The sequence below is a fragment of the Takifugu flavidus genome, chromosome 13, assembly GCF_003711565.1.
Source record: "Takifugu flavidus isolate HTHZ2018 chromosome 13, ASM371156v2, whole genome shotgun sequence".
NCBI lineage: Eukaryota > Metazoa > Chordata > Actinopteri > Tetraodontiformes > Tetraodontidae > Takifugu > Takifugu flavidus.
Window position 1 is genome coordinate 4020831 of NC_079532.1, and position 23274 is coordinate 4044104.

General features: G+C 45.8%; 2 protein-coding genes across 3 annotated transcripts; one reads left to right on the forward strand and one right to left on the reverse strand.

Annotated features, from left to right (window-relative positions):
• Window positions 1-129: 129 nt before the first annotated feature.
• Window positions 130-4720, forward strand: etfa (electron transfer flavoprotein subunit alpha). Its single transcript, XM_057050876.1, has 12 exons — window positions 130-272; window positions 1057-1206; window positions 1334-1415; window positions 1569-1651; window positions 1761-1860; window positions 1961-2068; window positions 2156-2257; window positions 2375-2443; window positions 2540-2622; window positions 3301-3366; window positions 3537-3617; window positions 4348-4720. The coding sequence occupies exons 1-12, from the start codon at window positions 234-236 to the stop codon at window positions 4381-4383; spliced, it is 999 nt and encodes a 332-aa protein (XP_056906856.1). The 5' UTR covers window positions 130-233; the 3' UTR covers window positions 4384-4720.
• Window position 4721: 1 nt separating this feature from the next.
• tmem266 (transmembrane protein 266) lies at window positions 4722-22517 on the reverse strand. 2 transcript variants are annotated; one of them, XM_057050873.1, is made up of 12 exons: window positions 22386-22517; window positions 21820-22302; window positions 20516-20628; window positions 17276-17458; window positions 10799-10953; window positions 9574-9647; window positions 8918-8974; window positions 8673-8811; window positions 8246-8361; window positions 7327-7519; window positions 6443-6505; window positions 4722-6353 (listed from the first exon to the last, which is right to left on the reverse strand). In XM_057050873.1, the coding sequence occupies exons 3-12, from the start codon at window positions 20527-20529 to the stop codon at window positions 5713-5715; spliced, it is 1635 nt and encodes a 544-aa protein (XP_056906853.1). In that variant the 5' UTR covers window positions 20530-20628; window positions 21820-22302; window positions 22386-22517; the 3' UTR covers window positions 4722-5712. The 2 variants fall into 2 exon arrangements, with proteins under 2 accessions (XP_056906853.1, XP_056906854.1); XM_057050874.1 differs by having other exon boundaries at window positions 21901-22447.
• Between the last annotated feature and the right edge of the window lie 757 nt (window positions 22518-23274).

Sequence of the window (23274 nt, forward strand, 5' to 3'; positions counted from 1 at the left end):
GTGTGTTTCATTTAAGGACAACATTTATTATCGTCATAATTATTCTATTACATTGTGTTTTTGTAAAGTATTTAAATTTATTGCGTTTTTTTTGGTTATCAGGGTTAACGAGCGAGCGAATAACCGGAAGTCTCGTTTTACGTTTTCATTGTGTTCTCGCGAGATCTCTGCAGACGACCTTTTGCATAGTTCTGTCAGTAGCAGTGAACACCACGTCGTGCCACTCTTTCAAGATGCACAGAGCGTTCAACAAAACAAACGTGAAACAGCTGGTAAGTTTGGCATAGTCAACAAAACATGCATTACGCTGCAAACGTAAAACCGACCTGAGAGGTTTTTTTATATATATTTTTAAAAAATCTAACTAAACTGGTTGAGTAGCTTGCTGCTAACTTGCAGATTGCCAACACTTGAGGTTTGAGAAAGTCTAGTCTGGCTGTGGTTTTATTGTGTGACAGCATTGATTACCAATTTTGATGTTATTATAATACCGTTGTTGTCAGTGCTAGAGCAGTAGTATATATATTCTCACGTTTCCGAAGCTGTTGTTGATGTTAGCTTAGCTATTAGCGGTTATGAAACCTAGAGCGTTACATCACTAAAAATGTTATTTAAGCATCCACTAGCACACAAGGTGCTCCATGTGTAATCTTGTTTCTATGATTGCCACCAGCGATTAACGCTGTATGATACTTCTTTATTTATGTTTGACTACATGATCGCATGAGTGACCTTTCTCTACTGGCAGTGTACACTTGTGTCCAGATGAGGCTGGTATTATCCTGCGGCCACAGGATTGTTTGCCTGTTGATCTTACGTGGTTGTTTTATCAGCTCTGTGAAACCAGGATCAGAAGTTATCTGTGAGGATAGAGTGAGGAAGTAAATGAGAAGAAAGCAAATGAAAGGACAAACGCATAAACACGTGTGCTTATTTCTAGAGTCTGCTGTTGGGATTTTTCTGAATGTCAGTAAATATCGATATGAATGTGAGGGGCTAAACATGCAAGCAAACATAACTGGTCTGAGCTTTTTTGTGGATAAATGTCTCCAACAGGCTGGTCTCCTCCAAAGGTTTCAAAGCACCTTGGTGGTTGCAGAGCACAACAATGACAAGCTGACCCCTATCACACTCAGTGCCATCACTGCTGCCGGTAAACTGGGTGGTGAGGTGTCATGTCTGGTAGCAGGAACAAACTGTACAAAGGTGGGTAATACTTTAGATTCTACACCCAGTACGCTGTATGGGACTTTGTTATTATGCATACATTATTTGCAGATGAGATTAGAAAATTTAGAAAAGGGTAATGCAGCAAATCCAATTGTTTTGTCAGGTGGTGGAGGAAATCAGCCAAATACAGGGTGTGAAGAAGGTTCTGGTGGCTCAGCATGACTCTTACAAAGGTTTTCTGCCTGGTACGTCCACGCTCCCCTTTTAACTCAAGATATCTGTAACCTAATTTATAGTACACACAGTGATTGGCAGCTGATTAGGATTTGTACTTGCATGCGGCTGATCCTGTTTCATTATCTTTTGTATTATTATTTATTCATTTTGACTCTCTTTAGAGGAATTGACTCCACTAATCCTGGAAACGCAGAAGCAGTTTAGTTTCACGCACATTTGTGCAGGCGCATCTGCTTTTGGGAAGGTGAGTAACAGACAAAAGTATTATATGGATATTTTTTGATGATTCTGCTTGGCAGACACAGGAGTTGCCAACGTTTCTCCTCCAAAATTGTGCTTTTCCCCCACTGTAGAATCTGCTTCCTAGAGTGGCGGCAAAGTTAGATGTCGCACCGATTTCTGACATAGTTGAGATCAAATCTCCAGACACATTTGTCCGAACCATTTATGCTGGTAAGATCTGACAGCATGTACTGACATCCCACGACAGCGTTGTATCACACTTCATTTTTTGCAAGCTGGTTTTGTACTTATTTAATATTTTAATTGAAAGGAAATGCTCTCAGCACTGTTAAGTGCAACGAGCCAGTCAAGATCTTCACAGTCAGAGGGACATCATTTGAGGCTGCTGCGGCAGGAGGAAGTGCTGCAACAGCAGATGGTACGCTGACACTCACGCGGCGCATGCCCAGGTACGATCGCAGATGTTTTCATCCCTTTGTTTTTATCGTTTGGGATCCGACTGCAGTTGCTGCTCCTCCAGCTGCTGGAGTTTCTGAATGGTTGGAGCAAAACCTGACGAAGAGCGACCGTCCTGAACTGACCAGTGCAAAGGTCGTGGTGTCGGGAGGTGGGAATTTTTTTTGATATATGTGACAGAAGTTCTGGGATTACAGTCTAAATCGGCAGTATCCTCCGAGCATCGCTGGATATAGGTTGAGGTTAATTAACTCGCATCATTTTCCAGGAAGGGGCCTGAAGAGTGGAGACAACTTCAAGCTGCTCTACGACCTTGCCGACAAGATGAACGCTGCCGGTAAAATGGGATTATTGTCATTGTCGGAAAGGTTCCTGCACTTTTTTTAATCATCAGGAAAACATGCAAACAAATGTCTAAATGTCCTGTTTCCAGTCGGTGCCTCCAGAGCTGCTGTTGATGCCGGGTATGTTCCTAATGACATGCAGGTCGGGCAGACCGGGAAGATCGTAGCACCGGTAAGTTATTTCTTTTTATTATTTTATCTTCTGCTGCAACAGATGAATCCAAAAGCGTGTTTGAAGACAGACAAGCACAGTTGTAGTATTCAGTGGACACGTCTGAGGCTTGAGTTAAACGCCCGTTTGCATTGAGGCTGCAATCTAGTAGGCTGGGCCGAACGCTTCCGCCTTCTTAAAAAGGTTACCTTCCCATTATGTGCTGGAGCTGGGCTATCCCTGCTGTGATTATCCACACATTAGACCCTGCAAAATGTACTGAATGGCACATTTAGAGGGGCTAAATGATTTATCCGATCCATTTCAGCAGAGTGCAGCGAGTGTCCGGTCACAGATTCAGGCCAGACAAATTGGATTTTCCAAATGTTACGACAGGCTTCTTGAATTAAATTAAATATAGTTTTTACTGGCTTTGTTTAATTGGACCTGCTTAAATAAAATGTTTATTGTAGTAAGTCAAATAAAATGATTTGTTTTAGCCTCTTCAGATGCAATACATATTAAAATGATTAATTTAAGACGATTAAAAAATATATACTTTACAAATTGATAACATAAGAATATGAAAAGAAGAGAATAGGTCGTTAACTGGATCTGCTTTGTGGTGGATTTTCCAATGAATTAACCTTCCCAAGAAAGCAAAAACCATTTATCTGACATATAACCTGGCGTCCACAGGAGCTGTACATCGCTGTTGGTATCTCTGGCGCCATTCAACATCTGGCTGGAATGAAAGACAGTAAGGTAAAGTAACCTGAGCCACAGGTCAGGCCATCTTTCCTATGTTAACCCTTTAAGATCTGATCTACACCGATCTCCTGTGTAGATAGTGTAGGTTCAAAATTCTTTATAAAGGCTTGGTGTCCTTGTAAACTATATTTCTGAAGCTTTGTTTTTTTTAAATTTAAATTCAGACTATTGTTGCCATCAACAAGGATCCAGAGGCTCCCATTTTCCAGGTAGCTGATTATGGGCTGGTTGCTGATCTTTTCAAGGTAAGATGTTAGGACTGACATCACTGATCTTAAATTGCTCATAACACTTTTCCCCACTGATTTTGTACGATGCCTCATCCCAACGAATGGAAACGTCCAATTATTAAGCCCTTGCATTAATCAGAGGACCTGTAGCTGTTGACTGAGCAGTACTTCTTGCTGCTCCGAAGACGCTAACGCGTTGATTAGATCCAGCACAGTTGGCTTCCGCTTCGCCTCTCATTTCTGCTCGCCAGGCCATTTACACACTTAATTGGTTTCTCGTGTCGAGCTGGTACTCGCTGACGGCGAGCTTAAGAGTGCTGGCACGTCAAACGCCAGAGTCCGCTTCTGTTTGTGAAAGACTAGTAGTTTACATTTTCATGCGTGTGCTGTGGGTCATGTTTTATTTAGCCTGTCGGTGTTGCCTGAGCAGCCCAGGTGTCCCGACAGACTGGGCAGAAGTGATTAGCAATAATATCTAGTGTCACTCGAGTTGTGACCTGTTGGGTGAGATCACCTTACATGTGATCAGTCCTCAGATAGCTGATTAAAATGAATGGGCTTTCTACATTTCCCAAATGGACAGGTGATACCTCAGCCCAACTTGGAGCAGGCAGTGACTGATGATTCACTTCTGAAGTTGCAGAGGCCATTTAATACTTACATTTACCAATGAAACTCCAATTTGGTTCCTTTTGTATGTTTGCTGCTCCCCTTGTAAAATGGCTCCGCTCTGTTTCCTCGTCAGGTTGTTCCCGAGTTGACTGCAGCGCTGGACAAGTGAAGACAAAGTCCTGCCAAACTCGGCGTCGCTTAACCCAGAATCCACCGTGGACGAACTCAGGAGCAAACACAGGAGCAAACGCAGCACATCTGCCGCCTTAAACCTCTGAATCTCCATGTTTGTTTCATTCTCCTCATCTCCTCTCCAAGTGGCTGCAGGCCTTTATTCTCAATGTTTAAATAATTTCTTTTTAAATGCTTGGAGGGAGTTGTAGAGGTGTCTGTGATTTGCATTTCATATTCTGTTCAAGGACTTTAGGGGATGCTTGAGCTCTGATTATCAAATATGTAGATTTTCAGGTGAATTAAGGAAATGTATTAAAATAAGAGCCAAGGAACTTTTTGCCATGTTTTCCTTTATTGGATGTTCAGCTGGCAACGCCCTCTTTTCAAGACAAGATAGAAAATCCCTGTCAGTTCAATAAACGGTGTTACATTTTCAAATATAAATCTTACAAGGTTCATGCTCTGGTTTTACAGCCTGATCGTCTCCACATTTCGGTTCCTTCACACGGTATTTTGTCTGGTTCGGCCGGCTGAACCTATCCTGAAATACTTCTCCCCTTTAACTTTTAAGCGTGATCAGTGTCAAATCGGTCATATACAGTCAGACCAAGTGTAGCGTTCTTAACCCGCCAGTACCAACAGCTCAGATTCCAGCCGTGGCACCTGGATGTAACCAATTAATCACGTCTAATCCGCCAGACTAAAATGCCATTTTCTTCCCCTGATAAAATTGAGATAAAAATGTTGCCATTGTTTACGAAGAGCTCCTCGGCACCCTGCAGCGATCCAAGCCCAGGACTCTGAACACACTAGATTGGCTAAAAAAAAGAGAAAAAAAGCCAACACTCCTGCATTGGTGATAAAAATCAATGTCTTGTAGCCTTCAGGAAGTGATTCATCGTTAATGGACCTATAATAGATAATCACATCAGTTCATTTAATTCTTACAAAGTGTATCAGAGGAACTAACCCCCTTAGCACCATCGCTTCTCTGGTTTCCGGCTCTGGACAGCACGTTAGAATGTATCAAAAGTTTTCTGTTCAGACCAGTTTTGTGAACGTTTGAGTGTTTGACCCTGCCGCTGGTTGCTTTTGGTAAAATTTCTCATAAAACCTGTTTTAGTCTGTGGTTTTTCTAAAAAGTGGAGCCTCAAAAAACAAGTCCGCGTGGTCACTGTGGCGGCGTTTGCGGCGGCCGTCTTTGTGCCGCACTGGTCAGTTGTTAGTCCCAACAGTACAAAGATGCAAAGACTGGATGTGCCAGTGACCTGTCCTCCCCCCACCCACTGACCTCACCAGTCCTGTGAGGTCCCAGGAGGGGGGCTTACGTCTCTGACAGACGGCTGACCGGGGCGTCGACCGGCTCCATCATCTTGTACTTCTCTTCCAGAAAACCCTCAGTTCCCTGCAAGTTGATGAGGGGTTTGGAGTGCAGCCCCGCCCGACTCTCCTGGTTCCTCTTGTTGTAGATATTGACCCTGTGTTCCAGCTCGGGGCTCGCTTTGGTCGAACCGGTGGGACTGGGTGGTTTTAAGTTGACTGGGTCAAGGCCCTTCTGTGCGAGGCAGGAGTCCTCTGAGAGGGAGAACAGCAGCTCCTGCACCACGGTGCTGGGACTCCCCCGCGGCTGAGGGCCTAGCGCCAGAGGGCTGCTGTAGGGTGGGGGGTAACAGCGCTGGTCACTGTAATCTGTAGACGTGGAGGCCTCACGGACCGTGGAGCTGCAGTCCGTGTTGGAGCCCAGGGTGTGGCTGCTGATGCTGTGCTGCCGCCGGCTGAAGCTGCTGCGGGACAGCGTGGCGTTGGAGGCCTCGCTCACCAGACTGCCAGTGCGCCGGAACGTTCGGCAGGACGTCACCGCGTCGGCGCTCACCAACGAGGAGGGGAGGTGGCTGGGGTTGTTGGGCAGATGCACGTCTATGGCCGCCGTGGTGATGACACGCGCCGGGTCTGGAATCCCCATATCTGAGGGAACAGCACCAAAATCACAAGGTCAGGGGTCGTGGCGTTGCTGCGGCTGCAGGACAGACGGAGACGGACAGACGGAGACTCACCGCTGCTGGGCTCACTGTAGTACTGGCTGATGTAGTTGTTCATGTCATCTTGACTGTGGTGATCTGACAGAACCAGAGGATTTTTTATTATTATTAAGATTATTAATATTAAAGGGAAGCTAACGTGAAGGATTACAGTATAAAACAATTGAAATGTGGTTTAGTTATGCACAAATAGCCATCAACATAATGTTTGGCACTACCCCTGGGAGCTCCTCAGTGAGGACCTGGGTCCCAGATGCTAAATCAGTTTACGTCTCACTCTTAAGTGCTGTTCAAGGTCCTGCAGTGCTGTTGCACGTTGGGTTCCACGTATTAACGTCATGAACGTCTGGGGGGGGGGGGTTCTTATTGTTCAGATTTAACAGCGTGACAGCGACCATCTCCAGCTGATCAATACGACATGAGCATCTTTAGTTAAAAGGACGTCTGCCTGGAAGCGGCGTGATGCACGGTGGGTCGCGCTGTGATTTATAGCTCTGATAAAGGAAAAGCCTCGGTGTTTTGAGCTCTGACATCATTTGTACCGACGTTGCTTTGTTGCTTCAAGCTCTGTAAGTTATGACCTGTCACTGTGTGAAAGCTTTATTGTCCATCTATGCGTGGCAGCAGAATTTTGATGTGAACTCTGAGACAGATGTGTCTGGGAAGGAGGGCGCCGACGCCACGCCGCTGTGTGGAAGCCGCCCTCCTTCCCTCCAGCGTGGGGCTTCAGGGGTGTTTACTGTGGGTTTTCGGTTTGACTTTAAACGACCTTTATTTGGTTTAATATATACAAGGGCCCTCTATGGCCCTCTCAGGTAACAATTTTATTTTTGACAGCTCAGTCGTGAAGGGATTCAAATTGAATGCTCCCAGCGAGCCCATCTACGGCTGACGGGTACCTGCGGGTCTCCCGGGCTCTCTGGACCTGGCCGGCCTGTGATGCTCAGAGGGCCCAGAGGCCAGTCCGTCCACTTCCTGGAAAGTGCTGTTCTGTTTCCCCCACATGTGGTGAATCTGCATGGCTGCTTCACGTTCTGCAACCAGATCCAGGTCCTGCTGGGCCAAGTGGGCCCTCAGCTGCCTGATTTCAAACTGAAAGGAAAGAAGAGAAAAGAACAAAAACAAAAGCACAACCAGGGACACTTCAGAATCCACCCTGCTCCATCCATCAGCAATCACGTGAACACGTGACCTGGTTCTAGGAGCAGCCATTCGTGTTCATACCACGAACGTGCCTCCACCATGTATGATTTGCACTGATTTCTGGCATTACATGTATACAGATCCAGTTGTCCCCTGACCACTCACTGGTGATTAATAAGGGAGCTGACAACATCCAAACAAAAAGCAACTTGTCAGCCCATTGTCCAATTCATTCAATCCCTTCTAGTGTAGACTCCACCTTATATGTGAGTGCTTCACTTTTGGGGCAAAAAAGGAGAAAAGGAAAAATACAAACCTATATATTTCTCAGATGTATAATCTGGGTGTATAGGGAACTTACAGAGTTACAGTATTCAGCTATGATATTCAAAGAGCAGAACATTTTCTATAGGTTGCTTGTGAGTGGACTGCACTGTTATAACGCACAGTTCTATGGGTATTTTCTATCTGCCAGAGCAGACATTTTTAAAAGTTTAGTGTAATAGTGAATGGGCTCAATTTTGACATTCTTTATGTAGTTGACGGCATTTATTCATGAGTATTGTTTCATTGTGCAATGCTGCCCCCTGCTGGTCACACGCGGCTGTAAATACTCAAGTGAATACTGGAACGAATACTCCAGTTCTGAAGAGTTAAGACAACAAAGGGACTTACTGCCTGTTCCTGGCAGATCTGGGTGAGCCGGTCCAGTTGTTCCTCCCTCACCAGCTTGGCCTTCTCATACTGCTGGATCTCCAGCTCCATCTCCACCCTCACTTGTAAAACATAGGCTGCAGAACAAGATCACTAAGTATCCCACCAAACGTAGCATGCAATCCAATGTCAATCTGCTTTGATTAACATTTCCGGCTCCCTTAATCGATTAATCACTTATAAGTTATATAAAAAGTGTAAGTTAGATCTGCTACATTAAACACCCACAAGAGGGAGCAGAGATGTTTAACCATTATAACCCGGTATACACATATGGGTTTTACTAGTTCTGAACGCAGAGATGTTACAGAGAGTTACAGTATCCATCTTTGTGACCTGACAGTAAAGGACACCTATCAGTACCCCCCCCTGCCAAGCCCACTCTCACCATCAATAATCCTCTTGACCCTCCAGATGCGCAGCGTGATGATGAGACCGATGGCGTCCCAGGGGCTGCTGGGACCGTTGGCCACTGTGGAGGCCACCATGGGGGCCAGAGAGAGGACGATGACAGCTCCATCAAACACCTGGGAAAATACACAGCTTCCTCTGTGCTCTGACATTGAGGAAACGACACTGCAGCGGGAGGGCCGCGAGCAACAGAGCTAATGGCTCCCCCCAGGCTGTACCCACCTCTACTTTGTTCTCGATGTAATCCCAAATCCCCAACACCACGATCCTGAACACCGTCTGAGGCAGACACGGGCACAGAGAGCAGGTGACACAATGGGAGATGCGCAGACAGTTGCAATTCATATATTTCTAGTTTTCTGCTCATCACCACCAAAGATACTCTACACCAAAGCTTTTTTTTAGATACAGTAAGCGTTAACGGTGTGTGTGTGTGTGTGGGGGGGGGATCGAATACGGGACTAAGACAAATGTGGTCAGCCATAAAGGGAACGGTAATCAATACGCTCCACCTGCAGCCTCCAGATGATTTAAAACAAACAGAAAAGCTTCGTCTGCATTTTAACGGGTTCATGCTACAGATCAATCGAATAACCCAAGGGGGACAGAGCGCGTCAGAAACCACGACGGTTGTTATCCCAGTTCTTCCGTCAGACGAGCGATGCCGCGTCCATCAAGCGTGCTGTTAATGGAAAAGCACACGAGTTCACCTCCGCTAATCAGAATCTATTCAAGTGGATGCTCGGGGCATCGTGGGTATTGTTAGTATTCTAATGAGAATCTGTCGGTGTGCTAAACTGGCCGGCATTCTGCACCATGTAGCATTAATCGACAGGCTGCTGCATCAGCTGCGAGCGGGCGAGGGAGAGATCACTCACCTCTGCGAAGAACACCGAGAGAACGGTCAGGCTGATCCAGTGGATGATGCTGGCGAACTGGAACGCATTACTGACTGCAATGAGAAAAGAAAGGCAACAGGATTACCATTTGCTGTGGAACGGTGGCGAAATGGTGGTGAAAGTTGTTTTCTTCCATTTATAACTTTACCTATATCTATATTTGGTTGTCGGCAGCAGCCGCCTGCCGAAGGATGCAGAGGAAGAGGCGCGCGGCAGCATCGTGAATATGAATTTGCCACATATCATGCAAGCATGTGTCTGAACGTTCCTGTCTATTCATCAGGATAATTGCGGACAGCCTTAAACGGCACAGAGGCGTCAGCTGAGGCATTTGCTTTTCATGCTCTACCTCTCCCCCCATCTGTCTTTGTTTGCTGTGTTCAGTGATCTGTCCATCAGTTCATTCATCTTCCTCCCCACGTCCATCCTACAGCCCGCTCCGTATCGCCAGGTCCCTTTTGTCCCCTAATCGCCTTTGACACATCTGTCTTAATTTTCATTTGTGCGACCGGTCCCGTGTCACTCTGTCAATCCCAGGGGGCCGCTAACAACTTGGATCCATTTGGTCATCGCCGGGGTAACGTTTCTGCCGCCTGTCTCTGACAGAGCCTGGTGACATCATGACCCCTAACCTTACACATATGATGAATGGGAATGTCTCTGGAGATGACAGAGTGGCATAGACTTCCTCCAGCTGACATTTTAACTGATAACAGGAGGTTTCATTTCGCCAAACTACTATTGATTCGACCCTAAGGCCCAGACATGCTACAGTGGCACAGAGGAGACCATATTAGCACTTAGCAGATAGCATTTGTATTCATCTTCTTAATTGTATTATGAAATAAACCCTACAATACACTCTTGTAAAACTGGAGGAAAACATACATCTTAAAAGGTAACTTAGACTTCATACATGTAAAGAACTGTGCATTATTCAAGAATATGGTTCTCAATGTCCCCAAAGCTACAGTAATACCAAATATAAAAAGATTTTAAGAGCTTGTTGTCCCTAAATTTCAGTTGATAAATCAGTTGGCTGTCTTAAACACAACCCAAATAAAGGTCACTGTATTTGTGCTTTATTGCTTTTGGAGAAAGACAAAGCAAACCAGACCCACAAATAGAACCCCCCCCCCCCCCTTCCTGACACTAACAAAGCCACATTTACTTCAGGTGATGTCGCACTGTTTCCAACACTCACACTGCAGCAGCTTGGTGTCGATGAGCAGTTCCAGAGTCAGCAGCAGCCCCACTAGGACGACACAGGTCACCAGGAAACAGTTGAAACCGGCCGACAGCAGACAGACCTGCCACAGCGCCGCCCTCTGCCCGCAGCATGGCTTCAGCCAGTTCGACCTGACGAGTGAGGACAGGCAAGGAGAGACGGGGGTAAAGGCAGTTAGAAGAGCTACAAAAACAAATACCAACTCTTAAACTAACAATGGTGCAGAATGTAGATCAGCATCCAAGGCCAAATCTTTAGAAGCTGGATAAATTAGGAGGTGGATTCACCCTCAGCACTCATTTCTTTCAAGAATTTATCTTAAATGCATCAAAAAAAAAAAAAACCTTATGTGATTGTACGAGTTCATTGATTGGACTGGTCATTGTTCCCAGACACTGTTGTGTATCTCAGTTTTACATCTGATTAATTCTCCACTGTTTTTATAACATTCAAAAGGGCAGCTTCTTGTGATACCAGAATAATGTCCCACCTGATTGCGTGCTAAGACAGCATGATGGGCAATACGAAGTAACCCTACATTTTGAAAAGGGTTTCTGATTTTAATGTGTTTCACAAAACTGTGGAACATTCTAGCTTGCCTTGGTTCCTTGACCTGGTTATGTTCTGATTGCCGGATCCATCTTGAGTCTACCTGACCAAGTGTCTCTGGACGGGGGTGAGTGACAGCGACTTGCTATCAATAAATAATGACAAATCCAGGGGACACACACTGGATTTTTCCTTCCTCAAACATCCACATACACACACACTGGTGCAGACACACACGAGTGTACTGGCGAGAGCTGGTGAGGGAGTGTGGGCCCTCGCTGTCCCTTCTCTGAGGCAACAGTGACAAAGGCAGCATGTTTGTTTGAAAAGAGCAGCTCTCCATTGTCACCTGTCCCCCAAAGGAGGAATGCGGAAGGCGACGTCTGTCAGAGGACCAGAGCCGAGGCATTTTATGCTGCTCTCCTCCACTCTGGAGAAACACAGAGAGTCATGTGGAGTCACCTAAAAGTGAACCAGGCAGACAGAAGTTGGGGAAAGAAGTGATGAAGAGAAAAAGGAGTATTCTATTCTCATAAATGTCCTAAACCGATGGGTATGCTGCTGAATGGCCTCGTTTTGCAATTACAGCCAAACGTTTCGGCGCGGCACAGTCGCACGTTGTCTCCACCCTTCGTCAAGGTCAACACGGCGGCTGCAGCTCAGCGCACAGTGTCAGTGCAATCCCAGAGGCTAACCTGCGCACTCTGCAGAAACCCTCTGTAGTGACCAAAGCCAGCAGATTAGGAGCTCAACACCCGGGGTGACACAGAGGTGGTTCAGGGGGTAATGGTATCATTAGCCGGTACCATGGAGACTTCCTACGTCATCGATTTGTTCTCAAAGACCAATGTCAAACCCATCCAGAAGAGGCGGAGAGCTACATCTTCTTCAGGATGCTCTCATCAGACATTTATGAAGCATTGGTTAAAAAGACAGAAACATGCGGCTCGCGTAGGACTGACAAATCACACCATGTGGATCCATAATTCATCCAGACCTTGCCCTGAGGGCAGGCAGAAATGGTATTAATTTAATAAACTTGTAAAGAAAACCCCAGTCTGAAAGCAGGCTAAATGGCAGTGATAGATGACTCCAGGCACAGAAAGTTAATTTTAGCAAATCACTTTAAACCTTTAACACAGAGGACCTGAAGTATTTATGAGCAAATAAGGTTGTTTCAGTGGCTGAACGAGCCCGGGAAGAGAGTCACGTCTTCTTCTTCCAGGGTCACGGCAGGTGCAGGTAATTATTTTCAGGATTGGTCACGCATTCAGGAGCGTGCGCGTGCGAGTAATCCCACTGCGTGTGGAGGAAACGGCGGACAGGGGCCGGCATGCGCCGTGGATGGGTTCATCAAGACATCAACGGGCTGCTGAGGTAACACGCTGAGAGAAAATCGAAGTGCACCCCCATGGCAGCACAGAGTGAGGGAATTAGATCATAAAAGTGATCAATAAAGGTTTGAAATGGAAGCAACGGCATGCTACATGATGCTGACAGCAGCAGCTGGGGAGGAGCAGCCAGGAGGGACAGAGCCAATGCAGACGTCAGAAGGTGTCTAACACTCGTTCACACGGCCCGGGCCAGAATCTTGGCTCTGGCATTGTGGTGGTGGGGGGGGGGGTTCCATCGCAAGCAGCCTCTCTTTACTCCTGTAATTGAAAGAGGATGGGATCCAGTGTAAACTTGTTAGGTGGGGCTTAAATGGAAATTAAATCAGAGTGGCTGTGCTCCTTTCCTCTGTGAATTAAAAGATGGCATGAGGGAGAAGGGAAAGATCCTTTCAGGATGAATGAATCCTACTGAATCAGTCTGAAGTATTGACTCAAACACACAGACGCGGTGAATGGAGAGCCGCAAACAATAACTTCTCCCAACAAACGCTCGCAAAGGAGGCCAAAAATAGCGTCACTTTCAACGCCCCGCGGTGCAAAAACAGCTAAATAACTGATTGGAATTCTTGATTGATGCCTTGATTGCACATTTACAAAATTTACACGGCAAGAAAACAGATACAAGTCCTGACCTGGATTAATTACATACCAAGCCAGTTGATTATACTGTCAAAAAAGCCCTAAATTCTTCACAGGACAACTTTAACAGACCATGTTTTTAAATGGCATCTTTGTCTTTGAGGATATTTCCTGAGAGAGACACTTTTCTGCATCTGTTTCTCTGTACTGATAAGTGTTCATCCCTGGGAGTCTCACGGGCTAAATGTCAACCCATTCACACCCATCAGCTGAACTCAGCGGGCTCAGGTAGTGATAACGAAGCACAGACACAAGCACAGGCTGCTCAGCAACAGAGGCTGCTGGATTCGGTCCTATTCCGGGTCTTTAATTTATCATGAAACTTTTATCCTTGTGTGTCACTAATGGGGCCAACAAAGAAGTCAATGATGTAGGCTTAAAATAAAACTTTTGTTACCTTGAAGTCAATTTTGAGGACTTGAGCACAGCCAAACACTAGGAAAAGATCATCTCCTAAAACAAATTAGGCAGTTAAAATCAAAGCTGTCAGTAAATGACTTACAACTGCTAAAATGTTGATTAAAAGTACCTCACTAATACTAAGCCTATAGGCCCATAGAAAGGTTCTAGGCATTATAATAAACCTCAAGGTTTGAATCTATTTAAATGAAAGTTTCAATCCTCTTTTATATCCGACTGCATTTGGCAGTTTTGATTTAATGGTTGATATATACTGTATATATATATATATATATTATCCAGGGGAAATACATTCATTTGCATTGACCTCTCCCAAGTACCATGGCTGAGATTTCTGTCTGAAAGCATCTAAAACCAGGAAAGAATCAAGACTCTAAACTCCAAATGGTAATGTTAAATGCAAACTATGTCAGTTAATGTAGAAAAATGACGCCGATTCTCCTGAAAACAGACCTTAAAATCGGCCTTTTTTGCCCCCCCCCCCCAGTGTACACCCTCGTTGCGGAAGGGACACGGACGCTGTCTTTGCCGGAGAAATGGGCCGCAGATACAGAGAAAATGGAGATGGATGGGACTCCATGTGCAGAGCAGCAGACAAGCTGTCCCTGATAAATGGGTTTTCACCAGGACACTTGATCTCCCTCGCTCTCAGCCTAAAAAGCAATCTCACACTTTGCATGTCTGTGAATATTAACAAACCCTCAACCCTGCACTCAAATGTCATCTATTGTGTCGCACATGGTGCCAGGCAAGAGAGCCAATTTGATGGAGAGGACAGTTCCTCTGTGTGTTTGAAATGGGGTCAGAGGGGGGAGAAAAGCAGACAAATCCTACTCTCTTTTCAGACATCCATCAACACAGACCAGGTATAGAACAGCCTTGATTCCAAGACCCATTATATGCGTCGGTGCTGCAAAGAGGCACAATATAATAGCTCTACATTTCTAATCTACATCTTCTATTTATTCCACACTTCGGTTCAACCTTGAACTTGACTAAGCACCTAGCAACATCTGACTATATCAATACAGTAGTAGCTAGCATCTGGCTATCACTGTGCAGGGATAATCCAGCACGACCAGCCAGCATCAGAAGATGGCTAAAGCCAATATCTTTATGAATTAAGTGTGGAAGAGGCTCGGCCACGTTATCCTCCTTCATTCCCCAGTACCCCCCCCCTTCCCCAATCTCTCCAGTCACAGACAGGTTGCCCCATATGAACCATCTGTCAGTGATGCGGCTCCTCACTCCACTCCAGTCTAGTCCCTGGAGATCAGGGATGGAATGAGCACAGAGTCTGAGTCTGGGACCAACAACATGCTAAGAAATATATTCTAGATTACTGTAAAATAAATTTTCCAAAGGTTATTTGATAATCTGCTGTTTAAAATGTACATTTGGAAACAAAACTCTCAACATCAGAACATAAAATAATAATCAAGCAAAGGTGGGTGTGAAAACACACCGCCTCCATGCTGGACTTTTCCAGTGAAATCTGGAGAAAATGGTGCTGCCTAATTCTATTAATAAAAGCATCCAACTCACCGCTGCGCTGAATCTGCAAGTGCTGTACATGCCCTCTGAAGTCCGCAAGAACATCCACCTCCTACACTGTCGCCCACGCCTCCTGATAAAGAGCCACGAGGAGCAGCCATGCAACACTGTGCATCTCTCCAGTGCCTGTGCGTTCCTTTCCTTTTTATAACTATCCAGGACAGAACAGAACCAAGGCCTCTCCATTCAAGACTCATATTTGATTTACAGGTGATGAGCTTTGAATTATGCCTTTCACAAGGTTTGGATCCAAATCTTCTGACCATCCTTGTCTATAAAGGCCATAAATCACACATTAGAAATGGATATTTTTTTCCATGTGAAAACCAGTTTATGATATTACTTTACATGCCTACACGCTTTATTTCCACATAAAACCTCTGGTAGTTTTTATATAATAGTCGAAATGCAAAAGGTCACATGTGGCGGCTCCCTTCCTCTTGCCATTCCTCGGCTGTTACACACAAGCCAGACGGAGATGAAGTGGAATCTGCTATTATTTTTGTGTTTAGAGAATAATGAATACCTGAAACTGTGATGACAGGTGCGGTCTGGAATGCTGTGACCCGACCTTGTCACTATATCTCATGTCGTAGGGATCAGCATTAAAGCGACCGGGTGCATGATGTAATGCCTGACCTCTTTCTATTCTATATTTATACTTCTGTTTGACAACAAACGCGAACAGTTTTAGGATGCTGTGCTTATTTAGTGCCACTGGCCTGAAAGCTGGAAAAGAATTTCAGTCTCGCAAGCCAGTTAAACTGAATTAAAATGGAACTCTTCACACCGGTTTTACAGATCCTGCGAGCTTTCTGGACTTCCTCACTTCTGCTCTGACTTGATCAACTTCTTCTCTGAGGAAGGCATTTGTGCCGCATGACTTCAACTGCCAAATCTCGAGCAGCTCGGATGTCATATGGTGCCACGTGAGAGCGCAAAAATGCGATAATAATTTCGCCGGACCGCCATGTCATATCCTTTGCCGCAAAAGTTACTGTGTGTGTCCCTCTCCTTCATTTTGTTTGTGAGTGAAAGAGTGAGGAAGGCTGAAAGAGTGGGTGTTCGGGACGGGACGCATCTGTCCTTGCTCGCCGTCCCCACGGAGCCTTGAGCTCTGACCGGGCCAGGCCGAGATGGTCAGCTGACGGCGCCTGCGTTTTGGTGGCAAACTGCCGGGTGCTCTAATTAAGCTTATGCCGTTTGTTGACTCTCTCTGCATGAATGCCAGCATCCCAGCATGCCAAAGGGCTTTGAGTCAGAGTAGAAAACCCAATGAATACTGGCTACAAGGGTTGTACTAAGAAGGGGTGTGTCCTCTCCTCAGCGCACTGAGCCTGCAACATTGTCATGTTATGATAAGAAAACAACATGAAACCAGTGCTGGTCTGCTGGACAGAGACGGTACTGTCACTGCCTGCTGAGATTGTAGTGAGAAACCATGATGCTGATCTCCGTTCCACCCGAAATCAACGTTATGAGCAGAAGGACATCATGTAGAGAGGAACCGCTGTGTCATTGAGCTGAAAGGAACACATCAGTGGAAACATTGTCCATTTAGCATGGCGACGCTAATAAATTCATCGTCAAATATCCTCCACCCTTGGACGCTAATATGAAGAGGAGCAATTCAATACGGCAGGTGTAATTACTGTGAGCAATAACGAGAATCAGGAGAGTGACAGCAGTGTTTCTCTGTGCCAGTGAAGATTATAGATTGTAGTAATTGCAATTCTGCCATAATTGTACATTTAGCTCTTTGTGCAACAAGCAGATACAGCGTCTCAGACATCTTCTTTTAAGTGAAACTGTGTCTCCGACAGACTAAACCAGTCCTGAATCTTAGAAACAGTTTTTTACAGTGTAGATTGCAGGGTGGTATTGAACTAGGACGTACCCCTCTCTGTTGTCCTCCTCATCCGGGTTTGAGATGAGCTGCGATCCAGCAAGGGAGACGTCCAAGCCGGCCAGTGGCAAATCCCTGTAAGCAAAGTTGACCAGTTGGACGGGACACTGGTTATCCTCCTCCACCTGCTGGGAAATGACCTCCAGCTCTGAGGCTCCGGCCTGGGGAGGGGCCCTGTGGGGACAGATGCGCACACATTACAGTGAGAGAATGTTTCTGCGTGTTTTATCTCACTGAACCAGGGCTATATTTGCATTCGCATCATGTCACCCTGTGGCGTAAGCCCGAACTGCTGCCCAAACTTAGTTAAAAAAAAGTGATGAAACAATTATGCCAATTTGGAAACAATGGACATGGAAAAATCTAATGCTTGAACTACAGCGGGAACCATCAAAAGCCTTCATAAATCACAAAATGCCAAGAACCAAATTATTATTATCATTTTTGCCTCCAATCCACCTGTGAGGCTGTCAGCACGTGTTCCATGCAGAAATCCACAAAACTCAAAGCTGTAAGCAGAGCCGTGCTCCCAGCAGCACAGCCAATGGTGGGCAAGGAGAAGTCACCCTGAACAGGAGTCTTCTGTGACTTGGCAGCAATCCCAGTGCAGCCAGTGTGGAGACATCAATAATTCCAGCGGGGGAAGTCATTGATTACAAGACAGAGGGAACAAAGACCATCGAGGTGAATTGAATAACCTCCGTGCTGGAGGTGAAACAGTGTGGGAGGACAAAGTTAGCAGAAGATCACTGAGCAGACCCACCTTTCAGTTAAATGTTAATGTAGGCAGGCATGCAAAGGCAAAGAAAAGGAGACAGGTCTGCCTCTTTCTTGACTTCCATTTAGCATGGCACAATAGGGTTGAGACACACAAAGGCTTATATTTAACATCTGGAACATATTGTTTTTTCTCAGGGCGTTTTTTCGGCTGCAAGGTCACATCTGTGCATTTGAATGTACTGTTAGCCCGCACACAGGAATTCAAACCATTTAAACATCATCTGTTAATATTCATATCAACCACGGCGAAGCAGAACAGGAGCCATCATGTGCGAAGCCCAGCGGCTGGTTGCTATCCTGGGGAAGCTTTGCATCCCAACACTTTTCTTCCTTTAACAATGCAGACAGGAAAGGCTGGCAGCACGCTAACGGCTCTTTTCAGAGGCATGTGATATTAGCAAATGGTACAAGAAAGCAAAAAGGTTAACAAAGAGCATGAAGCGCTTGGGGGGGATGAGTTATGCCACACTTGTTTTTAAAAGCATGTTCTAAAGCTGTTGTGGCTGAGGTCATGCAAACCTTCACTTTGTAGCACAGGTTCATGCTTTAGCGACCGACGGGGAACAACTCCTCGACGCAGATGCATATTAATCCCCTCAGCATGTTTACATTACAGAGTCAACATGCTGTGATGGACAGATAAATAACAAGCAGCCTGCAGAGACCCGTCAGTTCCAGCGTTCGAGCTCTCTGATTTAGATGCTCGCTAATGTTTAATAAAGACGGCACATGACAATAATTGCAGACAGGGCCAAGAGAACGACATGAGCAGGTGATGTCTTTCAGCCACATCAGTACTGCCCAGACCCCCATCATTTTGGGATTATAATGAAAGCAAAAATGCCTCTTTTAATTGGGGCATTTTCCAAGGAGCATTCTCTTAGTGACTCGATCTTACAGTGATTTACAACCTCATCCTGTGATCTGCCTGCTTTTAGGGTACCTGATCTGTAACACGTCTTCCCAACACTTTTCCCACTTTAATATGCATTATTGACCAACATTGCAGCTCCATGTGTGTGTTTACAAATGACTCATTATTCTCATAAACAATCTCCTCATCCAGAACCACAATAATCTATAGTCAATCATTTAGTTGATGAGCGCTCGCGTGACCTTTTTGAAGGGCCTCTTCTGGAAATGAATTCCGGTATCGTTACAGCTCGCCACACAGATGCCGACCTTAGTCAGCAACTCATTGTTCTGATAGCATCGGGCTCAGTGTACCGGCGCCTGATCACTTCCACAGGCTCAGTCCAGCTCTCAGAGCAGCAGAGGAAGCAACATCCTGGACAAAAGCTCCGAACACACAACGCTACATTGGTGAGATGAGATCTGTGAAGCGGCGGCTGCTGATTCAAGGTCTAAAGGGAAATTACAGCAGCTGATGATTCCGCTCCATCAATGAGGAGTGAACGCACTTTGTTAGTCTTCCTCTTTTATTAGTCACTGAAGAAAGTGCCTCACTTTTCAATCTTTTTTTAAATGCCCACAGCTGATTGCAGAGATGAAGCACCGAAGGAACAGTTTGCTCTAAAATCAGAAAAGGTTTATTAGCATGTATGGTTTTACTTCTAAAATCTATGATCACATGACACTGAGGTCAGTTATAATCACGAGTGCTACCGGACCGAAAAGCCCAAACAAGGTTGAGCTGGAATCATGTCGTGGAATGTGTTTGCATTCTGAATATAAACACCAAACCATAAAAATAACAGAGAGCAGGAGAGGGGGAGAGGATTTACAAGCATCATGTGTAAGAGAGCAGGGGTGAAAATAACTCCAAAGACCTTTCTCTGCCTGAGAGTTTCCCATCTGTCACTTCACAGAGAGTCACCAGTGTTCAGCAGCATTAAATCACGTCGCTGCGCTGCTCACTAGTCAGCACGCTCGCCGCGTTATCCGGTAACGGATCTTCTGCGGCGACGCTCTCCTTCGATCTGGCCTGGAAATCCACCATCAACTGCATTAATCTACTGCTGCCGAGGCCCCAGACGCGCCTTCCCTTCAGCCATCGTGTGCGTTTAATCAGGAGATGCAGCTGACTGAACCCATTCTGCATTCATCCTTCACTCCGCTCTACCTCCTCTCCCCACCCACCTTCTCTTAAAGCCTCAACCCCGGCTGTCATCAGGATGCAAAGCCTGTCTGGGGGACCACACACGGAGTAATTATTAATAAGAGAGGATGACAAGTGAACATCCCCCCTGAATGCTAAGAGATGCCAGATGAGAGTGGAGATGGACACGGCCGGGCTCCGCTTTTCCCGCTGATCTCTGCTCAAAGTCACTCGCGGGAGAGGAACGAGAATACACAGGTCCCATTGTTCTAATCAGATCCAGCCACGTCGAGATGCCCTTCGCGTAAGACTCCGTGGTCATAAATAGAGATTTACGATTTCACGCTCTCGCAGGCAGGGTTTCTAACAAGAGCGGCGGGATTTGTACTCACTGAGGTTTGCTCATGTCGAGGTCTCGCTGCAGAAAATGAGACGTCCGCACTTTAACAACCCAAAGTGTGCAAGATTTGATTTCACCAAGGCTGAGATCGGGCTCCTACCGCACCTAAAGAAAGTGCAAAAAAAAGAAAGAAAGAACTGAGAATAGAATTACAACAGGGAAGGCAAAATTGGTGAAGTACAGGAAATCTCCATCTGCTGTGGTAGAATATGATTGTGAGCTCCAGGACAGCAAATCAATAGACCTTGACAGGAGTTGTATCAACTGCTATTTCCAAGGTTAAAGCTGAGAATCAGCATCTCCACGCTGTGTAGAACAACAATGCTTTTCAGAGACGCCTTTACCTGAAGGAGTCCTGTCCTGGCTTCAGTTTTAATGGCGTTGTGCGACAGTTTTTTTAGGCAGCGCATTAACCAGTAATGTTTCTATATCCCCACTATATGCTCCATTCTGTGAGGAGCATCACGCCTCTTGCATAGCAAGTACGGCAGGACGCTAGCTCTTTGAGCCACAGGATAGAGAGCCATTGATAGAGAAGTCGGCCCCTGCGAGAGCCCGCTCCAGCTGCTTTGCGGGAAGAAGACAAGCCATTAAATCAAATGGACACGCTGTTTAATGCGAAACCACACCGGAGAAGACAAAGCTCATGTTTGAGCCTTTTACACCTTTGTGGTCTCTCGCAGTTTTTGCAGCGTGTGAAGAGGGACGATGAAGAAGCCCTCCAACAAACTGGAGAGGTGAGGCGTCAGCATTAACGGCCTCAGGAGAGCAGCACGCAGTGATGTAGCGGAGCACAGCAGATTAAATGCTACTCAGGATAAATCAGCCCAGGTTATTCGAGGGAGTGACACTGTTTCCCTGCATCACAACAAATAGGTTCACATTAGCATAAAAGACAGGGAGAAGGGGAGATAGGGCCGGCCATAGAGCTTCATCACCTGTGTGCGAACAGGGAAATAATAGAAATCGTGTCTGTAGTAATATCCTGCAGACCAGATTCTAGATTTAGAATCAGGTGAGGTCAAAAAAGAACATCAGTGGTATAAAAAGTGCCCTAATTGTCCAAATTGTCCAATTTCTGCCTGCTTTGAATCACAGCCATGCACTAAAATCACAGAGCCCAAAAGAACAGTTATGTTGCTGGGAACATCTTCTGAGCAGCATAACTGTGCTTACAGGCCACAAAGCCTCCTCCTCCTCCTCTTTCTTCTGCTTCCTCCTCTTCACAAAAAAGGCAGCACAGATGCATCAACTAGCCGGCGACTTTAAACCGACGGGGAGGGGGGGCTAACTAACCTCTAACGTTTCCGCGCTCTACATTGTGCACAAGCGTGGTCGTGACTCCATTGCCCTCGCAGAGCTGACGGTAATATCCACCTTCTTGCCGACGGTGGTGGTGATCGGCGTGAGAAGAGCTCGGTTCTTGCTGCGTGTAGGCTGCGGTCGCCCTCAAATTCGCGTTGACCAAGCACCGGTATCGCCTCTCGGAAGACAGCGCACGACGAAGACACCTGCTCCGGACCGACCGCACCATCCTTCAGCGGCGGCGACGGGGGCTGTCAGCGAGTCAAGGCGAGAACGACGTCGTCGGAGGGGGGCATGATGTGCTGGCAGGGCTTCCCCGACGGTCACACCAGGGACTCCATGTGGCCGATAACGAAGAGGAGGTCCACAACCAGGAGCTGTCCAGGTGCTGAAAACGGGATTCCAGCGGCTGCCAGATGTGTGACGAGGGGCGATGTCAGCGCTGACGCCGGGCCAGATTTACAAAATCTAAAGCTGAAATGAGATTTCAACTAAATTAAAACGCTGAAGAAAAATCACGCCCCCCGTAATGGTGAATAAATGGTGTATACACATACCACAGGGTCTGATTTTCCTGCCGACGCACTTCTTTTTCTGCCGCCGCTGATGCGTCGACGTAAAGACACACGCGCCTCGCTTCAGCTCCTCGCGATAACAGCCCACGCGCAGGAAAGAGAGAGAGAGAGAGGGGGGTAGGGAGAGAGATAGGGAGATTAAATTACTAACTTCATTATAAAACAGACTTTATGCACCTTCTTCATCCTCCAAATGCGTTTACGTCAAAATCTAAGAAAACTACACAAGAACAATTAAATAATTCTCTAAACTGACCTTAGGTGTGGATACGAGTGAAAATATGGGTGCTTTAGGATCAAGTTTTAGAATGTGTTATTGGTTTTTGTCCTCGTTACCGGTCAGATTTGCTTTTAACTTACGAGCCATCCAGAACTCTCAGATGTTCAGATAGAGGCCTTTCATTAAAACCTAAAGGAAGGACTAAAACTCACAGCAAAGCAGCTTTTTATTGTCACTGACTGTGGAACAGTCTTCCTGAAGACCCGAGAACAGTTGATATTTTGGGAAATTTTAAGAAGAAACACATCTTTATATCATGGCTTTTGATTAGATTTTACTTACACAGTTTAGTATTTTACCATTCTTCCTATCCATTAATTTTTTATCTTTTAGTCTTCAGGCTTAGCCTCTTTATTGTATAATTTTCATTATTTTAATTATGTCTTTGCACTTATGCTAACTTTTTGTTCATTTAATTGATTTGTTTTCATCCAGTCTCTGGTGTGTCTTCGGTACATTGTTGACAATAAGATTGAGGACTTAAGTTGTAGTCTTTCAAGCTCTATATGTAAATAAGTATCTGTGTTTGTGTTTGTGTTTGTGTGTGTGTGTGTGTGTGTGTGTGTGTGTGTGACTGTGTGTGTGAAAGAG

Coding starts and splice junctions, on each gene's coding strand:
- etfa (XM_057050876.1), top strand. CDS start 234: ATGCACAGAGCGTTCAACAAAACAAACGTGAAACAGCTG. Junction 1,207..1,333: donor CAGGAACAAACTGTACAAAG/GTGGGTAATACT, acceptor TTGTTTTGTCAG/GTGGTGGAGGAAATCAGCCA. Junction 2,069..2,155: donor AAGTGCTGCAACAGCAGATG/GTACGCTGACAC, acceptor ATCCGACTGCAG/TTGCTGCTCCTCCAGCTGCT.
- tmem266 (XM_057050873.1), bottom strand. Junction 8,812..8,917: donor ACATCGAGAACAAAGTAGAG/GTGGGTACAGCC, acceptor GTATTTTCCCAG/GTGTTTGATGGAGCTGTCAT. Junction 8,362..8,672: donor GGTCAAGAGGATTATTGATG/GTGAGAGTGGGC, acceptor CTTGTTCTGCAG/CCTATGTTTTACAAGTGAGG.